We start from the raw sequence: 15,654 nt of genomic DNA, 5'->3' as shown, positions 1-15,654 counted from the left end.
GGAAGCGTTTTTCAATTTCTATCCACAAACCATTTTAGCTTTGATCACTTTAGATTACACGTGAAATTTCCTATTTATAAAGTATATAGTGGAGTTCATGTTGAAAATAACTGAATGCTCTTCCATACTGTGTTGGAGATGTGTTTATTAACAACAGGGTACGGGTTTGAAGTGAATAGTCATAACACAATAGGAAAAATAGTAGGTAATCACAATCACAAAAACGTCATGTATACATTTATAAATGTATAAACACAATTTTAGCATTGCATTTAATCTTATTGGCACACTATGATCTAGTAAGGAATGTGGTGAACAACATTTTCAAGCAAATAATATTTTAAATCCATAAACAATCTCAAAAGTCTTCAAAATTTTTTACTTTTGCTTGTAACCCACTAAGTAGGACTGACACCCAAAGCATGCAAAAACTGCACAATGTAAACAATGTCTCCAATATCACACATTTTGAATTTATATACAATTTATTTTCCCCTTTGTCAATACAAAAAAAGTGCTTAAAAGTCCCATACAACACAAAAAGTAAGGGTTTGTATTTTTTTAAACAAAGGCTTCATTTGTGAAGTCTGAAATGATTTGTCAGAATAACACCGCACTGGTGTGATTTTAATAAACAGATAATCTCAGCAACTACTTCTGTTTGTTCTTTGAGTTTCTCTCACTAGTTTATGAATGGAAAAAACAGCAGCTCATTATAGCCAAGGCCACTGATTAAAGAACAAGTTGCTCCTTTATTATTTCACAGCAAATTTAGAAAGTTAAGAAACTCTGAAGATGATGGTAGCAAGCTGAGAACTTTTACTTTTATTCAGTGATCTTAAGCCTGACACAGATCATCCAAATGTGATCACAAAGGTCAGAATATTAAAGAGAAGTAGTACCTTGCATGATCCCCAAATTATGAACTCAAACAACACAAAGTCCCTTTCATTGAAGGATGGAGATTCCATACTTTACAGTAAGAAACTTAAGCATACCTACAAAAGAAAAGGTAACCCTTTACATACAGTAGCTGACTATTTATCTCACAAATGTTCTTCTTCCTTTATTTCTTTACCCACATATTTTTTTAACTGTACAGTATTTGCCCAAATGTTGGCACAGAGTTGGGATTTGAACAGTTTTTCACTCCAAATGTGTAGATCTAGAATTGAGGCATGGAAAGAAAAAAAAAAAAAGAAAAAGAAAAAAAAAGGCCTATAAATAGTGGTTTGGATACTATGGAGTCCATTCTTTGACCGTGTCAACAGCGCTGGCTCCTCCCCCCAAAAAAGGAATACATTTGTGGAAATTTAGTGTCTGAACCTGTATGAAATGGGCAGCAAAAGGTTGTTCTTCTTCAAGGCCTGCACCTTAGCATGAGCGTTCTCGTCAAGGGCTTTATAGCAGCGTCTTGCATAATCCAGAAGCTTTTCCTTGGAGGAATCAAACTCACCAACTTCAGATACCTTCTCAGGAGCAACCAAAAGCATTTCAGCAATAGGAGTGGTGGAGGCCACGGTGTTTCGGTCAACCCCATTGACCTGGAATGCTCTTGACATGCTCTTCAACTTTTGATAGGTGACAAGGATCTTATTGTAGCGAAGCAGAACACCTGCAGGGTCTTTAACTACGAACAAAATTGCAGTTATTAGATAGTTATTAAATATAGAGAGTTGCTTTGAAATATATAGAAACTTAAAAAAAAAAAGAGCACCTCACCTCTTTGTCTTTCCATGCTTCGCGCAATACGGAAAACACGTCGTCTTTTCACCCTTGTCTGACCATTCTGCCTTCCTGAACGGCTCTTACGTGAGCTTATACTATCTGAATCATCGCCATCATCATCTGTAACAACCTGTTCCTCTTCCACAAAGTCTTCCTCTGCTATATACTCTTCCTCCTCAATCACCTCTTCGTCCTCTTGATCTGAGGTGAATAACAGAAAGTAAAAAACAAAAACCTTTACAATTTAAACATTTTTCATTGCAGATCAGTTTTTATTATAGGGTTATTATTGTAAAATAAAAATAAACATTTTCATTACTTGAAATAAAATAAGCATTGACTGAAATGTTATTTTATTTCAGCCATGGTAACATTTCTTGTTTTCATTTAGATTGTTAAAGTACTAAATAACTAAAACCAAATAAACTAAACTAAAGCTTAATAGATATTAAACTATATAGATATTGAAAATAAAACAACAAAATTGTTAAACATTCAAATATGAAAATAAAATCTAATCTAAAACACTACCAAAAACTATAATATTATTTTAATGATATTAAAATAATACTCTTACAGATAAAGAAAGCAATAGTGAGATTGATGCGACTGATTTTTAACTTTAGCATATATTTAATAATATATATTGATTTAAAAAAAAAAAAAAAAAGAAGAAAGTAGGTCTAAAAATAAACAAAAACTAGTTAGCTGTTATTTCTGCTGCGCTTCTGGTTGCGTTGTGTGATTTTTCCAGAGCGTGTTATCATGGATGATGGAGAAGGAATAGCTGTCTTCCGGGTGGGCTGCTTCATAGTGGTGGGTTGAGGCTCAGCTTCTGCTTCAGTTTCTTAAATTAAATAAAGATAACTCTTCATAAAATTGGGTTATTACATTACAAGACACTACTTTGCACAAGTGCAGTCTAAAGCTACCTTTTCCCATCATGCCATTGCTCCCCTGACTCTTGGTGGTGAAAATAAATCGGTCAAGTTGGCAGCGCAGGAAGTCCCTCTCCTCCTCCAGATCTTCGATGCGTTTTTGAAGCCAGGAGTTTTTTTCCAGAGAAATCTGCAGTTGTGCTCGGAGGCTGGTAATCAGGAGATATGGACTGCAAGGAGAGATCTGACCTGACGCTGACTCTGCAGACGCATTGAAACATACTACTGTGTAGACCTCAATTGCGATAATCAAACATGTTACAGTGTGGCTGGAGTAAATACCATCGAAGGTGTGATCATTTTGATTATAGAAACCAGAATCATCCAGGCTGTTGTCCTCAAAGGGGATGGAAATTTCATACCCATCTTCATTCTTCAAACCTGTCACCAGGAAAAAAACAAATCTGCCTTGCATGGTCACTGGTTTTAGGTCCAAACTGGCTATTTGTTGGTACAAAGTGGTAGACCACCTCAAACGTACATTTTAAGGTCTCTAAATTATCAACACAATAATAAAAAAGGCTTTTTAGTATAATCTGACAATTCACCTTGAGGTTGCGGTCTGTTTATTTTTATGCAAGAAAGAATAACTTTCATATTTCAACATGAACATTTACTGGCCTGAAGAAACTGAAATTATCCATATAAATTCTCTTTTAGAAAAATGTTGTTAAAGTGTGATAAATTCAGATTAGGGTTTACTTGTACAGTGTTTAAATATAATTTTAAGAGATACTAATGAGAGATATAGTGACAACGGATATTTATATACATTTTTTGCAAGTAGTCTGTTATACAGTTTTAGTGATTTACATAAGCTATTAGAATATAAATACAGCACCAAATTGCTAATTTTTGCTCAGTTTGGGCCAGTGTTTTTCCTCCTTGAGTGTGAGCTCAATACGAGCCATAAAAGCCTGATGCATCATAATTTGGAAACTCTTTTTTTTATATGTATTTTGTGAAAGGTTTCAATCAATTGTTCAATTTCAAACACTTTTCCGTCTATTATCTCATGTCATACTTTACCACAGTAAACCAACAAACAAATCTCTGGTCATGCTGGTTTGTGGGACCAGATAACAACCAGCTTAGACCAACTAGAAATCAGCTTCATATCCCAAAATCGCCTTCAAACAATATTTCTCAAATAAGATAGTTTAAAGACTTTTAAAAATGAATAAAGTCTGACCTCTGCAGCTCCTCGTGCTTCTCTGAGCATCAGTCATCATGATTTCGGTGACATGGATTTGGCTGATATTCACAAATCTACAACCAAATATAAATTCTCTCAAAAACACGAATCCAACTGATAACTAAATTAAACTGATACAAAACTTTGGAGCGAATGCACGACACAGAGCAGGGCGTGATGCAATTGATAACAACTAAGGACGACTAAGTAGTTAATTAGTCATTAACATTAACAAGTGGTTAATTAAACGTTAGTTAATTGTGTGTCTCCCCGGTCCTGTCAAACAGGGCAGCGAGTATACTTAAATTGACCTATCTTTGTAATATTAATTCGCATCAAACAGTTCCACTAAACTGCATGAGGCATTTACTGCATGCATATATTATGAGATAATAAACTTACACCTGGAACTTGAAGGACCTCACTAGCCAAGACCCAAACAGGATTGGTGCGGCCGCGTGTTGATTGGCTCTTGATTGTTTGTGTTTTGCGTTTGTGTCAATCGTTGCATCATAAGGATTGACTCACTGAACGACAGTCTGCAGAACGAGATTATCCGGGTCTTTTAGAAATCATATATTATCTACGGCGCGCTCAAATCCCCACATAAACACGCCCACAGCAGATTCTTCTTTGATTAAATAAATGAGTTTACTTTTAAATAAATTAATCAATGTGTTTATTTGATTTATTTTATACAAAGTAGCACACCTTAATTTAATTATTCCCCTATAATTTAATCTATAAACGAATCATTTTAATTAATTATGGTGTGGTATTCAAACATTTTATTTACTTTGATTCATTGGTAATTTAGTATTTCACTTTTTTTATATTATTAAATATTTTATTATTTAAAATAGATTAATTTTGATGATATGATGACCGTTTTAGCTATTTTCGCGGAAAATTGGTTACCATGGTAGCTTGTTTGAAAGGGCCGCATTCCGGTGGTGTCAAATATCAACACGTCTGGGTGGCTCCGGAAACAGCTTCAGACAGGTTTAGTTCATACCTGACGCAACCACACCTGAAAAGCGATTAAATATTTAATATTCGTGAAGTGAAGATACGAAAATAAAGGTCAGTATATTCAATAATGCCATTTAAATACTCGACGAGTAGCCTATGTGTAATTTTTGTTTGTTGATATGACTGTGTATTGTTTGAGTGTTGACACTCGCACATGGTCTTTCTGAGCACATAAAACAATATAAAATAAAGTTGGTGTAGTTATGCTGATCGATTTAACGTTTAAAGTTGCTTTACTTTCAAATCTGAGGCTTCAAGCCCCAGAATTTTACAAATGGCCCAACAGAGTAACAAAATCGTTTTGTAGAAAGGTAAACAGTTGTGGATTTGGCTTCATTTATTACTAGCTATTTGCATTGTGCAATTTTACACTGTTAATATGTATGATATTATACATTGTTCACGAATGCATTAATTGATGCTACAAAAAAACATATTTTACTGTCTGTTTGTCCCCAACAGTTAAGATGGCGTGTGCTGGTTTGAAACACTGCAAAGTGGCCCTGGGCTTTGCTGTTATTTTTGACATTTTTGGCTTTACGGCCCTGTTTCTGGGGCTCTTTGCGCCACTGGAAATGAAGGGGAGAGATTTCGGGGACCTTCTTGTCTACACTGGGGCTGTCTTGGTACTGATATCTCTTGGCGGTTGGGTCATGTGGTACAGCGGCAACATTGAGGGTATGCCAACACAAAAGGATCTGAGCGGAATCGGCAATGCTGTGGATCGCCTGGCCCGAAACCTCAGCAGGAAAATATACACACATCGTGTCCACAGAGGGCCCTGACTTTCAACTTTTAACAGTGATGCTGTTAGCTGTTTTATTTCTAATTTCTATTTTTTAAATAAAAAAGAAAGTGCCTCATTTTTGTGCCTGACAGATTTAAATATGGAGATTTAAAGGAGAAAATAGTATTGTTAAATTAAGTATTCTGACCTTAACACCCTGCTTCGGTAAACTGCCTGGAAACAGACTATAATTTTAAAAGATTAGATTTTATATAATACTATTGTAGTTTGTTCCGTTACTGTAACAAGTAATTAAGAACTTTACTAAACAACATTGTTACAATTTTACTGTACTGTAGTGCAATGTATTTTGTTAACTTATATTTTTATTTGTTGTTGTTTTTGGCAACTTATGGACAAGAGCAGTGTTTATTCTCTGTAAAGTATGTTTTAGTTATTATTTTTTCTTTTGTTATCAAGAAATGGTTGTATTGAACATGTACGCAAAATGTATATTATCTTGATTGATATTTGACAAATTGTCAGTATTGTTTTATATTAAATGAACATGTTCAAGTGGCCTAGAAAATTTAGTTCCACCAATCAGAGAACATTTGCAGTACTTCATATGATCTCTAGGTGGAGACAAACTTGAACATTTCATGTTCATATTTTAACATGAATAAAAATGACATTTTTGACTAATTAAAAGGTGTTTTTTTTAATAAATGTATTAAAATATATATCCTTTACGTTGTTCTTTGCTACAGATGGTATGACAGTTGTGAAATTCAAACACAAATTAGCAAGAAAAAAGATTTTAGAAATATGAAACTGCATTATTATTGTTATTTGTTATTGAAATATCTTAAACCCTGAATATTGTGTTTCTAAGTAGATAAGCTTTCCTCTTCTAAAAGTACCTCCAGTAAACAAAAAAAGAAGCTTACGGTTAGTCCAAGACTTAAAAAAACTGGGCTTTATTTAGCTCTAGGGTCTTTTCCCGTTTTACACTTTATCTCTGAAGGCTTTTCTCGTTTTAAGCTGTCTAATGGGATTGGGATTTATTAGCACATGTGGTCTAAAAGTGGCATATTCTGTGTGGTCCAGACTGGAGTGCGTAAGGAAAATTTGCACTTGATGTGAGAAAAGTAGGCCTACAATGTGGTAAAAGAACAATGTTAGATACAAATACAAATCAATGGTAGTTATACCGTTCTAAATCAATAAATTAGTGTAATATAAGAGAGAGAAAATTGTGGAAAAAAAAGCTAGAAATAGTTATTTATAAATATGGTGGATCCCAAAGGTCAGATAACCACCTCCTTTCAAAAGGATTCAAATCTGTGAGATTAAACAACTTGAAAATCTTTTGGACAGAATATAATGCATTTTACACCTATTTTTGAGGCAAACGCCTTAGTGAAGAACCTACTGCATGATATACCACTTTGAAAGGAAACATTGCTTGCTATTCTTTAATTCTATATTTCTATAGGGTGACAGATAGGGGGAAAAATATTCCACAATTTTAAAATGCTGTTAGTTTTAGACTGACTTCTGTATTTCACGTGAAAGACATTTCGTAGAGATTCAGCTATGTTGTCACAGTTTCTAACAATATGACAAAAAAAGTTTAATGCCTAATTTTAAACTATAACAATGTGTTTATCAGTGCTGTTTTATTAGGTTATGTCAGCTTACTATATGCTGTAAAAAAACAACAACAAAAAAACATTATGTGACATTATGTTTGGGTTTGCACTTAATCAAGCATAGGAAGATGTAATTAACTGGATCCCACACATTAAGTGACCTGTGTACAGAAGATTGACTTTCCTTTCAAGTCATGTGTTCTGGTTCTTTCCTTCCTTGGTCTTTCACTCTTTCCAACCATGTTTATTTCTGTGTGCTCTCTCTCATTATAGATGAAGGGATTGTCTGGTATCAGACATTATCGTGGGCAGGACAAGGTAGACTAGGGACAGTAAGCTGATCAGAAGACTATCAGGATGTATTTATGACCCCAGAGACAATCCAACGATTAAAAAGGTGGAAAGATTTTATGTTAGGGTAAGATACAAATGAAAGGTGAAGACAGCTTATACAGTATGTCAACAGTCAATTGGAAGGGTCTTCTCTCTTTTTTTGTTTTATCCAATGTAACTTACAGTACATTTATTACAAGGAAAATCCCAAAGGTTAAGTGCCTTTGTCAAGGTCACAATGGTGGTATAAATCGCCACTTACATCCCCTTATCAAACCTACAAAAACACAATAAAATCCTCAACCAACCAATCAATCAATCAATCAATCAATCAATCAATCAATCAATCAATCAATCAATCAATCAATATATATATTTAATAATGCTGATAATCATTACTGAGGAAGATTTTTGCCATAATGTTTAAATAAAACAACCAACACCACAAATAATAGGCTACACAAACTGTCAGCATCATTTTACTTAAAAACAAATCATAAAATAAAATGTAAAAATCTGGTATTTGTGGCAAATGATTGGATCTTTTTGTTGTATCATATGTTTCAGCTCATCCAGGAGTGTGTACTATATTTTAGTCATTTGCCAGAGCTGTTTAGCCAAGACCAAGATGTGACTATAATTATTATGGGGTTAAAAAAAAGTACAGAACAGAACAGAAAAACCAAATGTGCAAAACATGAAATGAAAATCTTGTTCTGGCTGAGCCTTGTGGAATCTTGTTTAATTGACTTAACCCAGTATGGAGAGGTAGCCGCCTCCGTTAACACTGCCTCATTACTCTTCCACGCTCTACCTTGATAACTTCCCCTTGATTCCTCATTCTTAGTCCGCAACCACAGGTAAGCATATTGTTCTCTATTCATGTAAGATTTTTGATTTCTCTCTATCAGTGGCTTTACTCAGTACAGATTCTTGTATACTTCTGAGCTAATTTATTCATTTATTGATTTTTTTTTTCCCGTTCCCGTCTTTTTTGTGAGTTCTATCTACATTAAATAAAGCCTTAAAGAACCTTTATGAGACTAAGTCTGTCATATAGGCTGGAAAAAACAGACTAAATCACTCTTTATTTACTACAGTTTATTAGGACACTGATTGTGTTAGCTACAAAATCTTAAAAGTAGATGGAATAAGATGCACAGCCAGTTTCCTAATTGCAGCATGCAAAAATTTGGGAACATATTTCAGAGGTGAGGGTTTTTGCTTTCTAAAGAGAAGTACCTTTTAGTCACATTTCTTCTTTTTTTCTAGTTTTGAAGTATTTTCATATTTTTTTCAGCAACACTAACACTCAACCATGACTGACTTCCATCCTCACGAAGGATACAATTTCACACCTTTGTTAGTACATTAATATCTTCTATTCTTCTATCACTCAAAGGGAGGTCATGGGAAACGCACAGAGTGGAGGGATTCCCAGAGAGATCTTGGATGACCTCAAGCTGACCACCAGGTTCTCAGAATCTGAGCTCACCCAGTGGTATGAGAACTTCCAGAAGCAATGTCCTACAGGTCGCATATCACTACAGCAGTTTGAGGAGATCTACGCTAAATTCTTCCCTGAAAGTGATGCCAAAGCTTATGCCCAACATGTTTTTCGGTCCTTTGACACCAATGATGATGGGACATTAGACTTTAAAGAGTATGTAGTTGCACTTCACATGACCTCCTCGGGCAAGTCGACCTTGAAGCTAGAGTGGGTCTTCTCACTGTTCGATGTGGACAAGAATGGTTACGTCACAAAACCTGAAGTGACTGAACTCAGCCAGGTAAGAAAATGATTAGATTTCACATAAATTGGAGCTGTTCTCCATCCTACAAACCTCCATTCCACAGATTTACTCTGTTCCCAATATATTTATCATAGAATTTACTATGAAAATATAATACTATACTTTTTATTTACTTAATATATTTTTGTTAGCTTAAAATGTGTAATTTCTGTGCCACTAAAGTCACCAAACGTAACTGCATAATTCATGATTTCCAACAGGTTTCCTGAACACGCCCCATCTGTCATTGGTCAGACAAACAGATAGCCCCGCCTCCCAAATACATCGGTCAATATTGATTCAGTCATAGAATTCTTCACACATAACAGTATTTGAAACTTAATATTTTTTATTTATAAGTTAGCCATGCAATTATGATATGAAACATTATTGACGTAAGACAGTAAGGCAAGACAGTAGGACAGTAAGGATCACAAGTAAAACTGCTTGGCAAATTTCAGCCATTTACGAATCTGCAAAAGCAGGAGGTTCAAGCTCAAGCTTTTTAAATTCTGTGTCGTTGTCATTAGTTGTGTTGTGGACTTCACTACAGAATTAAAACAATGATTTAAGCTTTACAGTTACGGTTTAAAAATGCTGACACCCCTTGGGAAAACATTATGATAAAACATCATTAACAAACTCCAACAGTACTTAAAACAGTAAAAATGCAGTCACAGTTACTGTTGCTCATCGAAATCTTGCAGGCGAAATCCAAAAATGTCAGATTTTCAAGTTTGGAGTGTGGGCTAAAGGGTTTCCCATGCAGATTTCGCTCGTGTTTCAGTTGGTCACACATATATTCCATGTATTATAATACTTTTTATTTACCTGATAGATTTTGTTAAGTTGAACTGTGTCATTTCTGTGCCACCAACGTCATCAAATAGAAATGCATAATTCGTGATTTCAAACAGTTTTCCATGAACACGCCTCCATCTGTCATTGGTCAGACAAATAGATAGCCCTGCCCCCAAATACATTGGTTGAGTCAATGTCGATTCAATTCTTCACAGATAATAGTATTTTAAACTCAATGTTTCATATTTATTAAGTTAGCCATGCTACTGGTGGGTAAATGTACAGAAACTTTAGGGAGAATTGTTAGGGAGTTTCGAGTGTGGGTTAAAAATTTTCCCATGCAGATTTTGCTCGTGTTCCAGTTGGTCACACAAATTCGCTGTTGATCAACTATTGCTACACTATTGATAATGAACAGATGCCTGCAAAACTGTGGCGATGTGACCGCATCTTAAGTTTGCCTGGTGGTGGGACACCCCATCTAAGTCATTAGGAATCATGAATGTGTCTCAGACTCTGAGTCAGGTCATTTTGACAGTGACGATTAAAACATAAAAAGCATTTAACATTAAAGCTGACCTAAGAACAGCGATTAGAAGCATAGAGTGACATCATCCTTAAGCTTGAGCTCTATAAGGACTCATTGCGGAGGGAGGCAGAAGGACTGGGTGGTGGGTACTGTGAGAGAGATAAGCGCTTCAATGTGCAATCAGGATTTAAGACCATGGGTGCAGGGGGATTCAATGACATGTCAACTCTTAAGCCTTCTTCTTAGAAATGGGCGATAAATTTCCCAGGGAGTATTGTAAAGTGTTGGACAGAGATGCTGTAGTTTGAATCAACATAATAAATGATATCCCTTATGTTGTATCATCTGAAAACAGTAAACTTTCCTTTAAAAAAATAGTGTAATATTACATCAAAGCAGGGCTATCTTTTGGATTATGACACCCGAGATCACTCTGTTGTGAATACTTGTGAATCGGGGTACATGAGTACTCAAGGGGACGATAGCGCTTCCTTGAAATGTCTGTGCCATTGCTGTATGTGTTTAATTATCTGTAAACTTTAATTTGCTCTGCAAGGTTCTCTTCAAACTGTAGTAGCTCCACATGAAAGAAAATTAATTATATAGGAGACACTTGCAGCATCACTGAGACTGATCACTGATTAGCATTCTCAGATGAGTCAAATACTAATTTCGCCTGTCTTATTGGAGTAAAAATGGATAGATCACCACAAAATAAAAATGACTTTGGAATTTACTCACCTTCTTGTTGTTACAAACATAACTTTCTTTCATGGAACACAGGGAGAGAATCTAAACACTGAACTGAACATAAAGTAAAAATGAATGAGGGTTGTCAAGCTCCAAAAATTATTAAAGTCAACTCACACAAAGACAATAATTATAATGATGACTATACAGTGTCCACACCAATGCATTATAATGTTCTGTTCATTGTTCACACGGCAGTTTTGTCGTCTGCCACTTTAAATGCTTGTGGTCTTTAAAGTCGTTTGGATTCTGATAGGCTGTCAGTGTTTTTTATCATCCGTCAGCAGGGTAAAAAAATCATTCTGAAAGTGATTCCAATGATATTGTTTCTCTGCCTTTATCGTTATAGTTGTTGTATTAAAACATTATAGTTGTAATTACCGTTACAGTTATCGTTCTTGGTGTGAACAGGTCTCACGCACTAGATTCCAGGTCTTCTTAATTCATACAACTGGTTTGGCGTGAACAGACCAAACCTTAAATGGTTATTGAAACATGTCTCATTTCTGTTTCAGCATTACACATTTTCTGGATATTTATGCTAACCGAGCGATTAATGTAATTGAAAGTCTGGCCATTTTAGTCTTTTATTTATTACACTTTTTCACCTTGTATGTTTTGAGTTAAAAGTGCACTCTAGACATGGCTGTCCTCTTTATCTTGCTAAAGCTTTCAAGTAAGATTGGCACAGCTGTCACCTTTTCATCTATTTGTATTGGCCTATTGTTAGGTAACCTCAGTTATATTAGGTTGAGCCGAATCAGCATGCAAACAAATTACCAAACAAGCAAGTTAAGCTCTAAAGAAGGAGTAAGACATATATAGCACTTAGGCTGAACAGATAGGGAGCTGAGGGAAAGTGAGTAGAAATAAATTTAGCACATAGCCTGAACACAATCCATTAAAATTGAGCTAAGCATGGATTACAGGACAAAATAACAGACTTGGAAATAGGTTTGTGCGTCATGAGATGTTATCCAAAGAATAGGTCCATGTAATAGCCAACAACATCGTCATACAAAAAAACAAAACAAATCCTACATTACAGCAATTATGACATCAGCTGAACTCTTGACTAAACGGAAACATTCAAAATACATTGTTAATAAAGAATACTACACCCTAACATGCAACACATTGAGACCCATAAAACATTATATAAATCTACAAGGTAAAATGTATTACTTGACCCATTAACAAAGACACAAGTGTGAAATATACAGTACAGATGATGTATATTGGCTTTAAAGTAATTCAAATAAAAATTGCCACTAAACCTACAGTGATTCAAATGAAAAGTCCGTATTCGCTTTGATGGATTTGGTGAGTTCACTCCAGCCAATAACTCTGTCATTTGATCCTGTTCTCTCTTTTCTCACTAGGCAATTTTCAATCTCATACCAAAAGCGAAGCAGGCAAATCTTTCCAGTGATGAGAGCACGCCAGAGAAGAGAGCAGAGAAACTCTGGGCCATCTTTAACAAAAAGGACAATGGTAAGAAAACTAACTTAAGATTCTCATGATTTGTTGTTAATTGATATTAGCATACAGAGAAAACATTTACAAAGTAAATTCTCTCTCACATATGCAGAACGAGTCGCAGAGGGAGAGTTCATCGAGGCCGTTCAGTCAAACGAAGTTGCGCTACGGCTCATTCAGTACGACCATAAATGACCCAACATAATCATGTTCATGCAAACAGTGGTTTTGTCATGCTTGACTTCATGTGCATTTGTTGTATATTAAATGCTAGTTTCACGTGTTTTTCATTAAAGCAACTGTAGTTTTTATTTTTTTATATTGAAATATCAGTTTCAAAGTCATTCTGATGGTACACTCACATCTAAAAAGATAAAAAGATGCCCGGTCTCATGAAAATGCATATAAATAATAGCCTACGCCAAATAAAAACAAAAACTTGTGGTATTTGTAAAATAGACTTTGGACAGTTACTACAGTTAGTAACTACAGTTGAAATATTATATTCTATTCCATTTGACTGTAATTTCTAGGTTAAGGACAGGCTGTGTTTGATTTCTGTCATGCCTTTGTTGAATTAGAGGTTTGCACGGCCCACAGGCCTACCTTATAACTATAATAGTCTTTTTTTTTAGATTGCAGTTGCTTTTAGTTGATGTAAGCCATTGTTTAGTGTCCATTTGAAATTGTTTAATTATTCATATTAAAATATGGTGTCCTTTCATTGTAGTCTATGTTAATCTAAACAATCTTCTTGTGGTTTATTTTTGCATAACATTTACATTGTATTATTGCAAAACATTTGTGTAAAGATTTGTTTTTCTCCAGACAGAATATTATAGGTTACTGATTGAATGGAATATTAAAAAGTAACATGCAAATATGTGTATGCTTTTACCATAACTTGAATATGTATGCTGTAACATGACCATCACTAAGTAAACATTGGCTTAAAAACATGCAAAAAATTCTCTCTCCTCTCTTTGTTTGTGATTCTGATTTTCTTTCTTACCGTTTCTCATTCTCTGCATCTCCCACTTTATCTCTGTCTCTTACGGGGGAGATTATTCACATAATCTTCTGTCCATCTTTTGAAAGCATCTGTCTAGAGCTGCTGGTATTCCTGCTTTTTTGTAATCTGTCCATCTTGTTGTATATTCAGATTATTTTATATATTGTGCTTGGTGATCTTACTGAAAGCCCAAAATATAATGAAGTGAAGAATGATTGTACAGATTGACACAAACTAGAGAGCCAGATGTGATCCAAACTAAATTGAAAGCGCAAATGTCCTAAAACTCTAAATCATTGTCAACACAAACATTTCTGAAGCAAAGAGGACCATTTTTTTTACTATTACTGTACAAACAGTGAAAGAAACATCAAGACCTACATTTCAGATTGAAACAAAGGTTCCCACTCTTGCGTGTAGGACATGATTGACATTGAATAATAAAATGACAGTCCAAAACTACAACCCGAATTCCGGAAATGTTGGGATATTTTTTCAATTTGAATTAAATGAAAACTAAAAGAATTTCAACTCACATGAGCTAATATTTTATTCACAATAGAACATAGAGAACATAAATGCTTAAACTGAAAAAAAATGAGCTCGTTTCAAATTTGATGCCTGCTACAGGTCTCAAAATAGTTGGGACGGGGGCATGTTTACCATGGAGTAGCATCTCCTCTTCTTTTCAAAACAGTTTGAAGACATCTGGGCATCGAAGATATGAGTTTCTGGAGTTTTGGTGTTGGAATTTGGTCCCATTGTTGCCTGATATAGGTTTCCATCTGCTGAAGAGTTTATGGTTATAAGTTTATAATGCATGTTCTCTAATTCAGAAGACCGCGCAGCCCGTGTCTCTGAATGCTTCCCATAGTCGCTCCGCTCTGCCCCACGCTGCGCGTCTCCCGCGTCACGGACGAGCAGTTTAAACTTGCCGGCGTTGCCGCACACACGCAGCCTCGTAATGCTCTTTTATACTCACGGTATTGCGCCCGGTTCTGCTTCACAAGTCCCTCACGAGCGCATCTGCCAATATGGACGAGACCTGACGCACACACGCAACCTGTGTCAACTCGCACCAGGCTCCGCGTTTAAAATGAATGTAAATTAAGTCTAACTGCTTGCCAATTTCACTTGGATGAAATGAAACATTCAGCACATTTCTCACTTAAAATCCCAAATACTTAAAAATGAATAAATCATGTAATACTTTTAATAATTGACTAAAGAAATCCAGTTCTTTATTTATAAAAAATAAACAAATCTTTCCTGTGAAATAATTCTGTAAAAGCATCATTTTATTTTTTTTCCTGCAGGAAAAAATAATAATAAAAAAAATAAATAATAATTACACACACAAAAACAACAACAACAACAAAAAAACAGTAGAACACCTCCCAAAACACAATAGAAAATGTAATGGATTTAAGGGTTATAATGGGAATTGTATTGGTTTTAAATGTAAACTAATGGTGTCTACTGGTATTTGGTGCATTCTATTGGTGAGATGTAATCTAGCAGATGGCAATCAATAGAACAACAGTAATTCCTATTGGAATAATGCCCAAAACAAAAAGGAATTTTGTAATGGTTTTTATGGAAAGAATAAGAGTTTTTATAAGAATGTCTGTGATGGTTTCTATTGGGGGTTTTTTTCAGCAGGGTAACGATACTCATACTGT

At 35.1% G+C, this 15,654-nt stretch overlaps 2 protein-coding genes across 3 annotated transcripts; one reads left to right on the top strand and one right to left on the bottom strand.

Annotated features, from left to right (window-relative positions):
- Nucleotides 1-133: 133 nt before the first annotated feature.
- On the bottom strand, nt 134-4,355 carry LOC306846873 (coiled-coil domain-containing protein 106-like). The gene is made up of 7 exons (XM_079380547.1): nt 4,264-4,355; nt 3,859-3,935; nt 2,949-3,047; nt 2,661-2,867; nt 2,438-2,575; nt 1,723-1,929; nt 134-1,630 (listed from the first exon to the last, which is right to left on the bottom strand). The coding sequence occupies exons 2-7, from the start codon at nt 3,896-3,898 to the stop codon at nt 1,314-1,316; spliced, it is 1,008 nt and encodes a 335-aa protein (XP_079236673.1). The 5' UTR covers nt 3,899-3,935; nt 4,264-4,355; the 3' UTR covers nt 134-1,313.
- A 4,010-nt stretch (nt 4,356-8,365) lies between these two features.
- Nucleotides 8,366-13,937, top strand: LOC306846875 (visinin-like). 2 transcript variants are annotated; one of them, XM_079380550.1, is made up of 4 exons: nt 8,366-8,468; nt 9,011-9,398; nt 12,864-12,975; nt 13,073-13,937. In XM_079380550.1, the coding sequence occupies exons 2-4, from the start codon at nt 9,018-9,020 to the stop codon at nt 13,153-13,155; spliced, it is 576 nt and encodes a 191-aa protein (XP_079236676.1). In that variant the 5' UTR covers nt 8,366-8,468; nt 9,011-9,017; the 3' UTR covers nt 13,156-13,937. The 2 variants fall into 2 exon arrangements, with proteins under 2 accessions (XP_079236676.1, XP_079236675.1); XM_079380549.1 differs by having other exon boundaries at nt 8,465-8,819.
- The last annotated feature ends 1,717 nt before the right edge of the window (nt 13,938-15,654 follow it).

Source organism: Barbus barbus, assembly GCF_936440315.1.
Source record: "Barbus barbus genome assembly, chromosome: 27".
In the NCBI taxonomy this organism is placed as follows: domain Eukaryota; kingdom Metazoa; phylum Chordata; class Actinopteri; order Cypriniformes; family Cyprinidae; genus Barbus; species Barbus barbus.
The sequence above is the reverse complement of the archived record's forward strand: the minus strand, read 5'-3'. Positions and strand labels throughout refer to the sequence as shown.

Bases quoted from the DNA above. Each gene is read 5' to 3' on its own strand.
- LOC306846875 (XM_079380549.1), top strand. From the start codon at position 8,764: ATGCACAGCCAGTTTCCTAATTGCAGCATGCAAAAATTTGGGAACATA. The intron at 8,820-9,010 runs GTGAGGGTTTTT...TATCACTCAAAG, and splicing joins TTTGGGAACATATTTCAGAG to GGAGGTCATGGGAAACGCAC. The intron at 9,399-12,863 runs GTAAGAAAATGA...TTTTCTCACTAG, and splicing joins AAGTGACTGAACTCAGCCAG to GCAATTTTCAATCTCATACC.
- LOC306846873 (XM_079380547.1), bottom strand. From the start codon at position 3,898: ATGATGACTGATGCTCAGAGAAGCACGAGGAGCTGCAGAG. The intron at 3,048-3,858 runs GTCAGACTTTAT...TCCTGGTGACAG, and splicing joins AAGCACGAGGAGCTGCAGAG to GTTTGAAGAATGAAGATGGG. The intron at 2,868-2,948 runs GTATTTACTCCA...ATGCGTCTGCAG, and splicing joins AAATGATCACACCTTCGATG to AGTCAGCGTCAGGTCAGATC.